At 38.2% G+C, this 16,327-nt stretch overlaps 3 protein-coding genes and 2 long non-coding RNA genes across 8 annotated transcripts in view; 3 read left to right on the top strand and 2 right to left on the bottom strand.

Moving 5' to 3' along the window:
• The first annotated feature begins 3,039 nt into the window (after positions 1–3,039).
• LOC143881022 (uncharacterized) lies at positions 3,040–4,690 on the top strand. The gene is made up of 3 exons (XR_013251831.1): positions 3,040–3,327; positions 4,190–4,270; positions 4,375–4,690. It is a non-coding gene; the product is annotated as an uncharacterized LOC143881022 (long non-coding RNA).
• Positions 4,691–5,307: 617 nt separating this feature from the next.
• On the bottom strand, positions 5,308–6,818 carry LOC143881021 (uncharacterized). Its single transcript, XR_013251830.1, has 2 exons — positions 6,510–6,818; positions 5,308–5,611 (listed from the first exon to the last, which is right to left on the bottom strand). It is a non-coding gene; the product is annotated as an uncharacterized LOC143881021 (long non-coding RNA).
• Positions 6,819–7,576: 758 nt separating this feature from the next.
• LOC143880603 (chaperone protein dnaJ 20, chloroplastic-like) lies at positions 7,577–8,080 on the top strand. Its single transcript, XM_077383590.1, has one exon. The coding sequence runs from the start codon at positions 7,577–7,579 to the stop codon at positions 8,078–8,080; it is 504 nt and encodes a 167-aa protein (XP_077239705.1).
• Positions 8,081–10,989: 2,909 nt separating this feature from the next.
• Positions 10,990–11,484, top strand: LOC143880602 (chaperone protein dnaJ 20, chloroplastic-like). The gene has a single exon (XM_077383589.1). It carries the CDS (start codon positions 10,990–10,992, stop codon positions 11,482–11,484), a length of 495 nt encoding a protein of 164 aa, XP_077239704.1.
• A 1,138-nt stretch (positions 11,485–12,622) lies between these two features.
• LOC143882000 (Glyceraldehyde-3-phosphate dehydrogenase-like family protein) overlaps positions 12,623–16,327 on the bottom strand; it is a 37,076-nt gene continuing 33,371 nt past the window's right edge. For 3 of the 4 annotated variants that reach the window (XM_077385369.1, XM_077385368.1, XM_077385372.1), the window contains 2 exons: positions 13,827–13,896; positions 12,623–12,993 (listed from right to left, as the gene is read on the bottom strand). In XM_077385369.1, coding sequence (XP_077241484.1) covers positions 12,868–12,993; positions 13,827–13,896 — 196 coding nt within the window. In that variant the 3' untranslated portion in view covers positions 12,623–12,867. Of the gene's footprint in view, positions 12,994–13,826; positions 13,897–15,575; positions 15,709–16,327 lie in introns of all 4 variants that reach the window. The other variant, XR_013252067.1, reaches the window with a different exon arrangement.

The raw sequence follows: 16,327 nt of genomic DNA, 5'->3' as shown, positions 1-16,327 counted from the left end.
TTTCAGTCAAGATTTTCCATGACCCAGTAGAAAATAGGTAAAAAAGTTCAAGATTAGTGAACTTTATGGGTGAAACTTTATTGTACGTGCTAGTTCCATTTACTATTTTTCTTTAGAATTTGGGTGCAGTGTTGTAACAAAAGAAGAAATATCTTGCGCATAAATCACTACTACTACATGACATCAGCCACGTTTGCAGTGCAAGTGTTTATTCATTAAATTCAGCCCAGAGTATTAAGACATGGGAAGCTTAATCACAGCTGGGGATTTTGCATAAATATTATGCTTAAGCTTAATCACAGTCTTTGTATAGATATATACATAAATATTATGCTTAAGCTTGAAAATGATGGGTGTTGCTTCAGCGTCAGCCATGATGTCCATGACATACTATTCAGTGCTCGAAGGGTGCACACGAGACATCACATAAGCCACACGGACCCATTCTACGTGCAATATGTGTCACTTTTGAAAATTTGGTTGGGCGATGTGGCACCAACCGAGGGCGTTTCTAAACGCGTGTCGACCCATAGAGAGACACATATCATATAGAAAACCTATTTAAATTAGGGGGGTAGGAAAAATGTCAAATGTAACAAAATATTTGAGAATGCCATGCCGTGCCGCCTACATATGCTGTCTGCTATTTTAATCAAATGGGTAATTAAACTAAGGTGGTTGAGATTGAAAAGAGCCAGTGATCAAATGAGCAAGTTTAGGGTAAATAGATAAGCCCAACACCTTGGTTAGTCTTATCCAAATCGTGGGTGTAAAATCGAACTTCACCTGATTTTGTTTTCGTGTCTTCATATTAAATTGAGGGAAGCTTCATAATAACAAAGATAGGTCAATGGTCAGCTCATCTGATCTATCTTTTAAATAAAATAATACTGTAAATAATGTCATATATTTCCTTATTATATAGTTTTCTTGCATTTGCTGCTGAGGGTTGTTACAATTCCTAAATTCTCATAAATTGTTTAATTAGGTGAGGAATTTCATCATAAAAAGTGGAGGAAGCTTTTAATTATAATTTTTCACTAATACATATTTTTGGACAATTTTCACCTTAAGATAAAGGTAAATTCAGCTGTTAGACTTTTTCATGCCACCTTAGGTAGACATGGATAAGTCTTATGAGGTTGCTTAAGACATGGATATTAATTAGTTGCAATCAAGAATTTTTATGACCTGGCCAACTGTAAATTTAGTGTGTTACTTACTGTCTAAGTAATCTTTTATATGCATTACTTGAATTCCTACTGACCACCATAATAATTAAATAAGATTTATTAATCATTATAAGACCTTTTTGCCCAGCAGTCCTTGTTTCGAAAACATTGTTGATTTTTTGTTGAATGGCTAAGTACTTTTTAAAACATTGTTGAATTAGTCATTAAACATTAACTATTGTCCAAATTTTTAGAACTCAAGAGAATAATTTTCATAACATCCCTCAAACTAACTTTCAATAATTTTAGTTTATTCTCTTAAATGTTATCAGCACTGCACTTTTTTTATGTTCTCCCTCAAGTTTCTTGTCTTTTAGTATATAAAGGGCGAGATTTTTGGTTTTTCGGTTAAACCGAATTTTTTTATGAGAAACGAACCCGAAACCAAATCACCGAATGTTGTAAAATAAAGAACCGAACCTGAACTGAATCACCGAATAACTGAACCGGAATGACCGAATGAATTCGGTTCGGACGGTTATTTCGGTTATGGCCGAATAATGAACATCCCTACTTTGATTCTCTGGATTAGGAGTGAATCAAATCAAACATTTCCATAGGCTATTCCACGGTCTCCAACCCATCAGATTCTCAAATCTCAAGGCTTTCTTTGTTTTGGATTTTGATAACTGATTGTGAGTCCAAAGCTGATTATAAGACTCAAAAATTATTGTTGGACTCAAAATTATATTTATTTACTAGAGCCCTACACTGTTATTTTATAAAATAATGATATAGTAAATGAATATGGAACCAACAAATAGCCTCATCACTTGTTAAAAACTCCTGGCTTTATCTTATGAGTGATTTTATCTCCCTTGCCACTAATGCATCGCTTCGATCATTCTCTCTTGTCCCATAACAAGAGAACTCACCTTTGCTTCGAAATGTCCGATTGTTGGATCATCCATGCCTTGCTCCGATACAATATCCGCAGGTTCATCAATTTTCTTTCTCCCTCATAGAGGAAATAAGGTGGTGAGATGCAACAGATTGATCTTCTCAAAGGGAAGATCGGCCTCTCGACCCGCTTTGAGGGAAGGGTCGTCCTCCTTCATGCGCAAGACACAACTTTCAGGAATAAGTGGTTGACTGAAATCAGCCCATGAATGGCTGAGATTAGTCTCGCTGAAAAATGGCTTTTTGATCTCAACTATCTACAAGAAAGTGACTGAGTAGACTAAGGGTGACCCATTTAATCGCCATAGAGGTTAGGTGACCCACTTAGTCGCCACCGATAGGGGTGGCCAGAACCAAACCAGACCCGAAGAACTAAACCGGAACCGAACTCTTTAAAAATACTTTGGGTCCGGTTCGGTTCCACTGATGAAGAACCGAACTTATTCAGTTCGGTTCCGGGTCTAATGTTCTTAGTTCGGTTCTGGAACCGAAGAACCAAACTTTTTAAAAATACACTTGTGTAGGTAAGTTACCTACACACTACCTTAAAATACAGTGGGGGGCCCACATTGTTTGGGTGATCCAAACAATTCATTTGAATGGTCCTCACATAGATAGGGTGTCCACAAAAAATCAGATCCATAGGATCATCCCAACCCTACGATTTGTTGAGGTAAAATGGACGTGTATAAACCTTCACAAATTAGTCCATTTTTTGCCTCCATAGTTTGAATGGTTAGGATGATCCTATGGATCTGATTTTTTGTGGACACCCTATCTATGTGAAGACCATTCAAATGAATGGTTTGGATCACCCAAACAATGTGGGCCCCCACTGTATTTTAAGGTAGTGTGTAGGTAACTTACCTACATATATATATATATATATATATATATATATATATGAGAATACGGTTCCTGCGGGTGCTTTCAGGAAAGTTACCTGCGGTGGCTTGCTAAATCGATTCCCATTGGTTGAAAGAGAGAAGCCGAAGCCACCACTAGCGCTGGAAAAAATAAAACAAAAAAACCAAACAGAGGGTTTTTTTGTCTCTATGCGTGGGAGGGTTTCAAGCGGGTTTCAAGCTTCTTCAACCGCTTGATGGCTTCTCTGCAACCATTTCAAGCCTCTCCGTCTAGCATCTCCTCTTCGCCCAAAGGGTTTCTCGCCTCTCACTCTCGCTCAAGTTCTCAGGTAAGTGGTTCGAACCCTATCTGTTTTTTTTTCTTCTTTTAATCTGTGAGAGGGTTTTGTTTTTTTTTCCCTCTTTTTTCGTTTTTTCCCCTCTAGGGTTGGGTTTTTTTCTTCCCTAGTGAGAGGGTTTCGAGCTTCTTCAACCGTTTGATGGCTTCTCTGCAACCATTTTTCTTCCCTCTGTTTTTTTTTTTTCGTTTACTTTGTGTAAGGTTACAGTTTTTTTTCTGGTTTGGTTTTCTTCCGTGATTGACATCAAAGAACTGATTTCCAGCCATTGATAGTCGGGTTTATGACAGAGAGAGGTGGGAAACATGTCTTTCTTTCTCTTGTATTGAAAAACCTGTGATTTTGATCATGTTATCATGTGTTTGAATGTTTACTCTGATTTGATGTTTGAAATTGAAGATTTTCCTGTTTCCAGCTATCATTGACAGAGAAAGAAAAGCACAGCCCAAGACTCTCTAGTGGCCTTTTGGGTTTTAATTTGTGACTTGGATTACATAAGATTTCTGTTCACTCTTGCTCTTTACTGCCCCCACTTGATTAGAGTGATTAGACTTATTTGTAATCACTCTAACCCAGTACTTAAAAAATCAGATTCAATAATGGAATTGAATTGTGTTATTGGATTGTTCACTTGACCGAGTCAAACATTGTTTTTTGGGTTAAAAAAAAATTAAGGCTGATCTTTTCTAATCTTAAGATGACATGAAAGGGATCAGACAAGATTTTAATAAATGAAAACCCTACTTAATAAATGAATTAAGTAGGGTTACCTATTTTAGGCTTTAGGGCTTCATGGTTTTCAACATCATAAAAAAGGTTTTTTCATCTAAATTCTCTCATTTTTTGTCTTCAGTTGTAGAGCTCTGTACAAATGTAGAAGAAGATACATGAACTTACCTCTCCTCTTAGAAGATCCCTACATCGTTCTCATAAGGTTTGGAAGCTTTTTTTTTTTTTAATTTATAAATGTAAAGATTGTCTTTTTTTTTTGTTGTAAATTTTAAAACCATGTGAGTTAATGTTTATTTCTGCCTATAGATGCATATAATGGAGGAGATGACTACAAGGGAGGAGGGGGATGAAGATGAAGAAGAAGATATTGCATCCTGACAACACTCGTGCATACAGACGATGTGGCCTCTCCACAGACATTCCTTTTTGAATGCCCAGAAGCAAAGGGCAGATACATTTGTTCATCTCTAAGCATCCCAATTTGGAGCTAATTTATGAATAGGAACTGGTCTGATATGAAATCACAATGGACCTTGACTTATTGTAACATTAAAATAATGACTTGTAGAATTTAATCTATGCAGTTGTAAATTAATTGAGCTATTATGTGTCAATTAGCATATATCCAAGAGGTGATCTAACCTGGTTGATCAATCTATGAGAGTGAGTGCAGTGCCCCTATTGATAAGGGCAAAGAGCTAAGCTTGCGATACAGGTACTGAGTATCGACTCATGATGGATATCTGTTGCACCAAATCACCCATTTTTTTAAAGAATCTTGATTGGGTATTGCTATCACAATGGAGTTGAACAACATGGCCATAGCAAGCCGTAGTTTGTTCATGCCTTTATAACTGTAAGAAATGTAATTGAAGGCAATCACTTTGTTTTTTAAATAGACCCGATCAATTGGTCAGATTTTGGTGAGTGAGAATAGATTTAGGGGGGGTTATACTAGTGCTGGGACAGAACTCCGTCGGAGTGGCATGAGCCAATGCACATTTGATGCCAAATTAGATGATCGGAACCATTGGTCATCACCTGTGTTGTAGGGAGTGTATTCCATCCATCCATTAAAATTCGTTGGTTTATACTGCTTGGCAAAACCATCAATTTTGTCACAATTGATATTAGAGCAATGACATTTGAGCAGTTTTTTGCAGTATTTATGCCGTCTTTAGTTACCATTTTCTTGGAAACATAAGATTTCATCCACCACATTAAACATTGATCTACAAGTTTTTAAAGACAAGTAGCTATATCCAAAAGTTTCAAACACTTCATACAACAAGTACAGGACAGATTTCATCTGTCTCATTGAGTCTTCATTTGTAATTTACAATAACGAGTACAAAAAAGATAATTATTATCAACATAAGAAACATGATAGAATATATGATTCTCATCAAGTACTTCTTCACAGAGCGTTGATTTTCCAGCCCTCTTCGTATAGGTACCGGCGTACCGCATTGTCTTCAACTTCACGTCCCACCCCTCTTTGCATTTCATCTACCCATTTGAAATAACTGTAACCATTCTTTCCCTGTATTAAAACGTACGTAAAATATTCCTTAGAAAGCATTATGAAATAAACTAAGCCAACGTAAGGGAAATGACACTTACATTCCAGACCAAATCCATGTATCTCAATTAAACAAAAAAAATAGGTAACCCTATTTAATTCATTTATTAAGTAGGGTTTTCATTTATTAAAATCTTGTCTGATCCCTTTCATGTCATCTTAAGATTAGAAAAGATCAGCCTTCATTTTTTTTTAACCCAAAAAACAATGTTTGACTCGGTCAAGTGAACAATCCAATAACACAATTCAATTCCATTATTGAATCTGATTTTTTAAGTACTGGGTTAGAGTGATTACAAATAAGTCTAATCACTCTAATCAAGTGGGGACAGTAAAGAACAAGAGTGAACAGAAATCTTATGTAATCCAAGTCACAAATTAAAACCCAAAAGCCCACTAGAGAGTCTTGGGCTGTGCTTTTCTTTCTCTGTCAATGATAGCTGGAAACAGGAAAATCTTCAATTTCAAACATCAAATCAGAGTAAACATTCAAACACATGATAACATGATCAAAATCACAGGTTTTTCAATACAAGAGAAAGAAAGACATGTTCCCACCTCTCTCTGTCATAAACCCGACTATCAATGGCTGGAAATCAGTTCTTTGACGTCAATCATGGAAGAAAACCAAACCAGAAAAAAAACTGTAACCTTACACAAAGTAAACGGAAAAAAAAAACAGAGGGAAGAAAAATGGTTGCAGAGAAGCCATCAAACGGTTGAAGAAGCTCGAAACCCTCTCACTAGGGAAGAAAAAAACCCAACCCTAGAGGGGAAAAAACGAAAAAGAGGGAAAAAAAACAAAACCCTCTCACAGATTAAAAGAAGAAAAAAAACAGATAGGGTTCGAACCACTTACCTGAGAACTTGAGCGAGAGTGAGAGGCGAGAAACCCTTTGGAAGAAGAGGAGATGCTAGACGAAGAGGCTTGAAATGGTTGCAGAGAAGCCATCAAGCGGTTGAAGAAGCTTGAAACCCGCTTGAAACCCTCCCACGCATAGAGACAAAAAAACCCTCTGTTTGGTTTTTTTGTTTTATTTTTTCCAGCGCTAGTGGTGGCTTCGGCTTCTCTCTTTCAACCAATGGGAATCGATTTAGCAAGCCACCGCAGGTAACTTTCCTGAGGGCACCCGCAGGAACCGTATTCTCATATATATATATATATATATATATAATATTTTTTACATTTTTATTATACATATACTTATTAATATAAATTACTTATAATATTAATAAGTAATAGTTAATACGATTCTTATAATAAGAAAGTAACTTTAATTAAAAGTTTTTATAAATTATAATTAGTAATTAGTAATTAGCTATTAGAACCGGAGAACCGGACCGGACCGATTATGTTCGGTCCGGTCCTACTATGTACTATGGTTCGGCTTGGTTCTTACGGTTCATGGAACCGGGAACCGAGAACCAAAAAAAAGAAGTAACCAAGGACTGAGAACTGAACCGGTTGGCCACCCCTAGCCACCCAGGTGAAACAACCTCTCTAGTCAATATGTAGTTATTATAGGTTGTATTTTTTTCAAATGACAAAACTACCCTCCCTATGCCATGCCATATTGCCATGTGACGTGAATGTGCCGGGTTTCTGCAGCAAAACACTCTGTGTTTCTTAAACGTGTGTAAGGTTTCATACTTTCATTTCTTGCCGACAAAGAAAAGGAGGGAAAAGGAAATAACCCGTTTCCTCGTCCCTTCACACAAAAGTCTAGAAAGAAACTTCGTCACAAGTGAAAGTATTTAGGCAGGTGGGTGGGTGGGAGGTCGACGTAACAAACTGTATTCTGCCCTATCTTTCTCACCAAACTCTCTCTACTATATCCCTTCTATAAAACCCCCACAAAACAGACCTCCTTTCCTATCTTTTCTCCCTTACAAAACAATTTCTTGTAGAAAACGAGCAAAATAACCATGCAATCCCACCATCTCTCCTTCTCTTCAAAACCAGTTACCCCTCTAAAACCACTTTTCAGCCCCAAACCTGGACCCCAAAACGTCCGGTTCACAGTTCGGGCCTGGGCCAAAACAGAGCATCAGAAGCAGAGCATGTATGAGCTTCTTTCCGTGAGCGAGAACGCGGACCCGGGCCAGATCAAGGCCGCGTTCCGAAAGCTGGCTCGAAAATGGCATCCCGACACGTGTCGGTCATCGGAGAATAAACATCAGTTCACCCAACAATTCATCCAGGCCCGAGAGGCTTACCGGGTTTTATCGGATCCTCTGCTCCGGGAGGATTACGATTACCGTGTTCTTAATAAGAATGGTTTGGAGGGGGTGTCGTTGAAGAAAAGGCGGGTGAGAAAAGCGGGTTTCGGAGATTGGGAGGTTCAGTTAGAGGGCTTGAAGAGAAGGTCTTATACTCGTGCCACGTCATCATCTTGGGGGAGCCGAATGCGTGCCAGTCGTCCTTACTAAATAAGCATACTATTGTTCTGTAATTACTTACCGATTTTTATGTTGGTTTTCTTTTGTACAAAATAGAGGGGGTGCGAATATCAGAACAGAAGGGAGGTTGCACATATCAGCAGCCAAATTATTTTATTTGTTGTACAGAGTAAAAGAGTAAAGAGTAAAGACCATGTAGGTTGTATAGAAATTTTAAAATCTATCGATATTATCCTTTATTATTATTATTATTATTTGGTTGTTTTTAGGATAGGTGAGTTGGGATTGAACTTCCAACCTCAACGTGATTACCAAAGCCTTAATCAACTGAGGTAGAGGGCTCAAGTGATTTTTTTTGAAAAGAAAAGGGTAATAGGTTTGGGAATAAAGAAAAATTCTTGATAATTAATGGTGCCTCAAAAAAGGATATTAACACTTAGAAAATGGTAGTTTTAAAATGCATTAGCTAAAACAATTTTATCAAAGGGAGATGATATTTTCACCCATCTCTGCAACATGCACCCCCTTATAACTTGCAACCAACGTTTAAAATTTCAGTTTCGGTACCGGTTTCGGACCCTGAAATTTTGAAATTTCGGTCGAAATCTGGTACAAAAATCAAAATCAAAATTTTATTAAATATTAAATTTTGGAATTTCGGTGAAATATTAAATTAATTTTTAAAAAAACAGATTTTTTGAGTCAAATTTCGGAAAAACTGAAATTTCGGCCAAAATAAATGACCGTTTCGGTTTTTGGTGGTTTCGGTGTCGGTCTCCATCGAAATCGGATTTCATTCGAAATTTAAAACCATGCTTCCAACGTGATTTGCCGTGAACAGTGGGGGCAACTTTAACACTCTTTGATGTCAAATCACGTTAAAAGGAGGGCCATGGGTACTGCGGGGTGTGAAAATATCATCTTATTAATTAAGTTTTATACAAGATGATTTATTTCTTCTCTGTGAGGATTTTAAAATTACAAAACACACGGGCATGTTTCGCAAACATGTAAAAAAAATTCCATGGAATATTAGTAGGGCCAATTGTGAGGGATGTGTGGAGGGATAGATTTGAGAGGGTGGGAGTGTGAAAGTGAGGAGAGCATGAAAAGCCCCAAACGATAGGGAAAAAACACAACTTATTTTTTTAACGTAAAAATACGAAACAAAACTAAAAAATACAAGGATAATAACAAATAAGGAGTTTTTGCAAAACAAGTCTTCTACTTTGCTTTATTTTCCAAAAGAGTCTTCTAGTTTCATAATTTTCGAATTGATTCACAAGGTTTGGGTGGATTTTGCAAATCAGGTCATTCCATCAATTTGTGACCAAAATACCCATGGCAGATTTTTTTTTACTCACAAAAGACCAAAATGTCCTTATATGTGAAAATGTGAAAATTACGTCAGTGATGTGTTTTGATAGGATGGGTCCCACCAGCTCAATTCAAACCCAGCCCATGTGCATCGTGGGTCCACAATTTTACATGTCACGTTTTGATGGAGTGGGCCCATCTTTTGACACCCATGCATAAAAAGCTGGTATATATAGAAATGATATTCCCACACCCTGGATTGAAAACTTATTATTGATCGTCATGGAGAGATTTTATATGATGGGTGGCAGTGTAAACCCGTATTTTTCAAAAAGTACTGTACTGCCACTCCATAGGATGATCCAATCCGTCCAATTGTTGGGCCACAACGTAATTAAGTTGTGGCCAAAAAATCATTTTAATATGATGATCCTAACCCTCTGATCTATGGAGGGACCGCACATTATGTAAGCTTTTATAGGATCATCCTACGAAATTGATTTTTTGTGCACAACCTAATTACCTGGTGGCCCAACAGGTGGACCAATTGGATCATCATATGGAGCGCGACGTACCGTACATTTAAAAAAATACGGGATATTTTCATCTTTTTACGTAGTTAATTTTTGCCTTTCCACGTATCAGGACATTTTGGTCTTTTTGAGGGAGTTGAAAAAATTCTGCCGTGGGTATTTTGGTCACAAACCGATGGCTTAACCTGATTTGCAAAAGTCACTCAAACCTAGAGACTCTAGTTGCAAGATGTGAAACTAGAAGACTCTTTCGGCAAATAAAGCATAGTTGAAGACTTCTTTTGCAAAAACCCCAACAAATAAACCCAAAATTTTAGGTATTAGGGCGCAAGTGGCGCTTTTTGGAACACTTACTCATCATCAAGAAAAGCATTTAAATTTTTCCAAACTGATTCTGAGCCCTTGACCATCATCTTGATATATTAGTGTGATTAGGTGGTGATCGATTCCGAGCTGTTGCGATCTGAACCATAGGATTGCAACCAGTTGTATGCCACCGATCACATCTTGGTCGAAGGCGATCTGGACCCCAATGTTATTCTAAAAAACACTAGCATCTAATTAAATTTTATTGCCGCTTGTAAAATAGTCGACAAATATAGGTGGATATTTACTGGGCTTCATTGTATCTTGGAGGCAAGTTCAGAGTTACCTGCGCACACCAATTTTCTTAAGAAAAGCTAGGTCTTGAAAAGGTCAGAAGTCTCTAAATCATCCGTTCCCCATGCTGCAAATGGCCGCCATGATGGGACCGTAGGAGGCAACCGGGTAGGAGGTTGATTATGAAATCTTCATGTATTTGGCATATGTGGCACTTCCCTGCCATGTTGTTCAGGCAATCCATGTTGTTCCAATTCTCTTCTAGATATTTTGGCCTACCAAAACAAGGAAGAGGTATTTTGGCACTTTACGGTTGGCGGAAAAGGTCTAAGAAAGTTTTCACAAACTGTGGGACCACACCCATCCTTATAAACCCCTGCCCAAAACAGACCTTCTATCGCTCTCACTCAACAACACAACTTCCAACTCATCTAGACACTCTCTCTCTCTCTCTCTCTCTCTCTCTCTCTCACACACACACGCGCATTCATGCAATCCCACCATCTCTCCTGGTCTTCAAAACCGGTTTCCCCTCTGAAACCGGTTTTCATCCCCAAAACCGGACCCAAAAACGTCCGGTTCACGGTTCGGGCCTGGGCCAAAACAGAGCAGAGCATGTACGACCTTCTTTCCGTGAGCGAGAACGCGGATCCGGCCCAGATCAAGGCGGCGTTCAAGAAGCTGGCCCGGAAATGGCATCCCGACACGTGTCGATCGGAGAACAAAGATCTGTCCACCCAACAATTCATCCAGGCCCGAGAGGCTTACCGGGTTTTATCGGACCCTCTGCTTCGGAAGGATTACGATTACCGTCTTCATAAGAATAATGGTTTGGAGGAGGGGGTGTCGTTAGAGAAAAGTGGGGTAAGAAAAGAGGGTTTTGGAGATTGGGAGGCGCAGTTAGAGGGCTTGAAGAGAAGGTCATATACTCGTGCCACGTCATCATCGTGGGGGAGCCTAATGAGAGCCACTCGATCCTTCTAGATAAACCGACTAGATGGATGGGTGTGAATATCAAATGTTTAAGGCGACATTGAATTTTCTTGCTGAGTTTAGGGATACTTTCCTTTTTTTTTATTTCGAGGTCTGTTGGATCGTCTTCAATGTCTAAGTAGGATTTCAATGAGTGATTTTCTTCTTCCCCATGTGCCTTCTTCACTGCTGGTGGCCATGCTTTCACCTTCTGTTTTTTAGTCATCAGAATCACCTTCTCAGAAGAGGGCAATGAAATTATTGGCTAATGGGACCTTTTCATGTGGCTGTGCAGCAAGGGGGCCTTCCAGGTTCCTTGGGCAACTTGGGTGTAAATCTGGCATAGTGTTGTTCTAATCTGGATGTGGTTGTGTAATCTCTCCTTAAGTTGATGCCTTTCTTTGAACGCATTCATGCCTTACCAAAAAGTTAGCCAAGGAGAAAAGCATCAATCCCAAGATTCTACCATTAAACCACCTTTTGGGTAGTCATAGTTTTTTTGCTTGGATATTGAGTAGTTTGCTGACATACCACGTGAGTTAAGAAGACAGGCTAAGTATTGTCCAATTCTACTTGCATGGCAGCCAAAAACTCCTATAAAACATGGGATACTGTGCAAGGGCATGTATGATTGCAGGATTAGGTTCTCTCTGTAAACTAAATATTACAAGGAGAAAAGTCATATACAATACATATGTGATATATTCGCTACCTTTGCTTCCCCGGGCAACCACTCTCTAGTGTCATGCCAAGCCTTTTTATACTAGAAGAGGGTTGCCCAGTCACTCAGAAACAAAACAAAACAAAACATAAACTAAAAGATGGGGTGGCCCAGGGAATGAAAGGGGACGAATTTATTATTTCCCACAATGTAGCACCCGGTCAAGAACTAGAGTGCTAGGCTCAGTTATTTGTAGCGAACATAAAAATGACAAGCGGACTTTCTCAAATGAATAGGAGTTTTTACTTTTTAGTATCAAGAAGCTTTTAGGCCAGGGTTTATCCATATTGGTCCGAAAAAAGTGAATAGCTAGTAACTCCGAACAAGTGGCATCCTCTTTTGCTTCAGCCCACTAATGCATTTCCTCAAGGAGACCGGATAGCAGACATTCTCGTCCCAGGATTTAAATTTCAGTTTCAGTCCCACATCTGATCAAAGGTAGGGTTCATATGCAGTCGAGGTAATCTGACCATACATACAGCCAGAAGTATCTGTTCAATGCAATGTATAAGAAACCAGTTCTGGTAAACTTTTTTGAATTTAAATGACTTGTGAGCAAAGCTAGAAAACATGCGTCTGATGGCGAACTAGAACTTGTTTTCATCTCATGAACACCTTCAATTTCATATAAATATTTGATTTATATGACCCATAATCTTAAGGGGTTGATAGTCTCAGGTAAAGAGATCCTGGAGATCAATGATGTCGGCAAGGACTCCGGCTGCCGTGGTGTCATTGCCTGCTCCAGCTCCTTGGATCACCAACGGCAAATCCTTGTAACATCTGCTGTAAACCTCTACCTGCATGTTAAAACACAAGTTACTGTAGTCTGTGACGAAAACATGGGAAAAATCAATGAATGCACACAAAGAATCCACTGAATTTACTCTGCTGTACCAAGTACATAGGAAATTCACAAGTCTCCATCTAGTAATTTAAAATCAATAATTTGCTTACAGAGACGAAGTAACTTGGAGAGAACAAGGGTATGGAGTGGGGCTTTCTAGGCAAAAACCAGAAGCAGCAAAAAGAAATTTGCATAAAAATCCAACTCATTATAAACATGACACAGGTCCAAAATACCTTCTGCAAAGGTTAATCTTGGTGAGACATCACGTCCAATGATATCAAGCAAATGTGTCCATCTAATGATATCAAGCAGTCAGCAAGCTAGCTTATCCAATAGGATAGCAAGCAGTATAATGCAAGCTAAATTTGCATTACATCAAGCAGTATAATGCAAATTTGCAGACGTAATGATATCAAGCAGTCAACAAGCTAGACAATAATTGTACAGGTTCATCTAATGATATCAAGCAGTAAACAAGCTAGCTTATCCAATAGGATAAATTTGCATTATAATATAGTAAGTTGTGTCCACCAACATTATAGAGACTTAAGACATGTTGGGTCTCATTTCGTGATGCAACGGAAGGTTTAACCAGTTACAACCTTTTGAGGCAATACTTCAACCAAATGCATAAGGATCAGTTCACTAGGTATTTACAATACATATTTCCCTTCACAAGTTGTTACATACTTAAATAACCGAAGCTACGTATCAATGATAAATAAATATACTTGTAAACGATTATCAGCTAAAAATGTTTCATGTAAGAATGAATAAGCATACCACATTGTCACTTCCTCTCAATCTCCCTAGAGGAGAATTTTTTGGAAGCTCTTTAAGGCCAACCTGACACCTGCAAGGAGAAAAATCATTTGCTGCTTCCCCAAAATTGACGGCTTTCAGAAAGTCATGCCCGAGTCAAGGCAAATTTATCTTACTAAACAAGAAGACAATGCAGTTAATGGAAATATGTATATATTAAAGCACCATTGCAAGCAAACTGTTGCAAATTGCAATATCGTGAAAGGACAGAATACCTTAATTTTGGAGAGCGTGCACCCAGAGTGGCATAACCAAAATGAACTAATAAACTCAAAATCTATGAGGGTATAAACATTGGTTTATCGGAAGATGCTTATGCCCAACAAATGAATGTATAAACATGGTGAGTATAACACTTCAGAATCTTGTGATTTCTGGACACTTTGAGCTAGAAAATAGCTTATTTTCAACTTCTTATTACAGCTCCCGCTTCCAGTTGCTCCAGTTACCTTAGATCCCAATAGAAGACATTGATTCTCCATCACAGACTGAGAATTAGATACACGTCACGAGGTGACAATTTGGATCACCTCATCTTCTTTTATAGGCCAAATGGAGGCTTAAGAATGACATGGAAGCAGTCCCTAGCTAAATACAAGGATAAAAAAGGACATGGATAACTGGAGAACCTTCTAGATCGCTAGAGATGTGTAGAAGTCTCTTGGAGGAGTATGGAAAGCATGTAGAAACTTATGGACACTTGTAGATATTCTACAGTATTCTTGTAGTCTCTTGGTAGAGACATGAATGAAGGATTCAAATTTTACAGGACTTCCACTAAAATCTACTACTGAAGTTTACAAATTTCCATTTCTGTGACAACCGACATGCATACCAAAACCAAAATTTAAAACTTCGTTTTTTCTCGATCTCTAACATGTATGCAGCGTCTTCACTAGACCTACAGCAATTGATCCTAGTGACCGGGATCCGAAAGGAATTGCATAATGGGAGCTGACTCAAATTATACTCAACAGATACAATCGCACAATAAGGAGAATTAAGACATTGAAGAAATAATCCCTCTAAAGGGATTCTTTCTCTAAGTTAATTACAACTTGAATTGGAACTCGCAGAAATTAATGGCTTGGAAGAGGTAAGTTGGTCAGGTGAAGTCAACTAAACAAAATAAAGGAGTCATAGGGGTAGGCCCCCAAACATTAGAGTGAATAAAAAGAGAAACTATTTTTTATTTTGACTAACTGGATAAATAGGTCAATACTTAGAACTAACAAGCATCACAATTAAGACCACTAGCTTCAACAGATGAAGATGCACACACATACTAAAGTAGCTATAAAGGGATGCACATGGCATGAATCCCATAGAGTTATCCCTGACTTTATTATACTTTGAATTGGAACTGGAAGAAATTAATGTCTTGGAAGAGGTAAGTTGGTGCAGTCCACTAGACTCTCAATATCCACCAATCAATTTCCTACTTTTCAAGTCATGAAAAATACAGTGAAAGAAAGAAAATCACGGAATAATTCAAGGATTTTGTTAGGCAACTTACTGATAGAAATTAATTGAAAGATCAAGAAAAACTAAATAGAAGGAATAGAGACAGTGAAACCTGAATGTGTACCACCACAGTCAATAATAGAAGCAATACCAATCTACCAGAACATGAAACAGAAGTGAGGAAAGCTGGTGGGAAAGTACGTGATTGGCTTGTGAAAGCCTTGAAATAAAAACAGAGGAACACACCTTTGAAATGAGATAACTAAAGTTGTTGAAGAAGCTCCCAACATTTCGCTTAGAGCTAGATCTCAGTAACAGTGAAGGTCTCACTAGAAACGGTAGAAGAAATAAGTCCCTTGAGTATATATGTATTTACCAACTGCAAAATCACCTCAACATGAACGGCATTAGTTTGGGCCAACAGAGGTAGTCCTTTGAGAAAGTCATAATTATTTCCCCTTGTTGTGAGAGGTACAACACCAAAAGCACTACATTGGTTCTCCTCTCTAACTTTTTCCTCCTAATTTTTTCACACCGTTTACTTTGCCCTTACCACGACCTTGGATCCCCACGAGCAGATATCTCAAACAAAGATGTATTAGGAAGTGGATCCCTTGAACCTCCTTTATCTTTCAAGAGAAGTCCATAACTCCATGCACATCATCAAACATTTTTAAACCCTAACAGTTGAAAAATCCTCCTCTTCGAATTGTTTCAAGTTTCAACTGCACTTATAGGTCACTAGTTATAGGCATGGTTTTAAATTTTGGCCGAAATCCGAAATTTCGGATTTCGGTGGAGACCGAAACCGAAATTTGGCGAAATTTCGGATTTCGCCCTTTCGGAATTTCAGTAATTTCGGTCCGAAATTTTGATTTAATGTAATTTGTTTTGTAAAAAAAAAACCTGTTACAAAATTTCGACCGAAATTTCGAAATTTATTAAATAATCTTCTTTTATTTAAACCAAATTTCGGATTTCGGTGGGGTCTGAAATTG

The sequence above is a fragment of the Tasmannia lanceolata genome, unplaced genomic scaffold, assembly GCF_043159265.1.
Source record: "Tasmannia lanceolata isolate RefF3 unplaced genomic scaffold, GAP_Taslan_0.1 ptg000007l, whole genome shotgun sequence".
NCBI lineage: Eukaryota > Viridiplantae > Streptophyta > Magnoliopsida > Canellales > Winteraceae > Tasmannia > Tasmannia lanceolata.
This window is presented reverse-complemented; position numbering and strand designations above follow the sequence as displayed.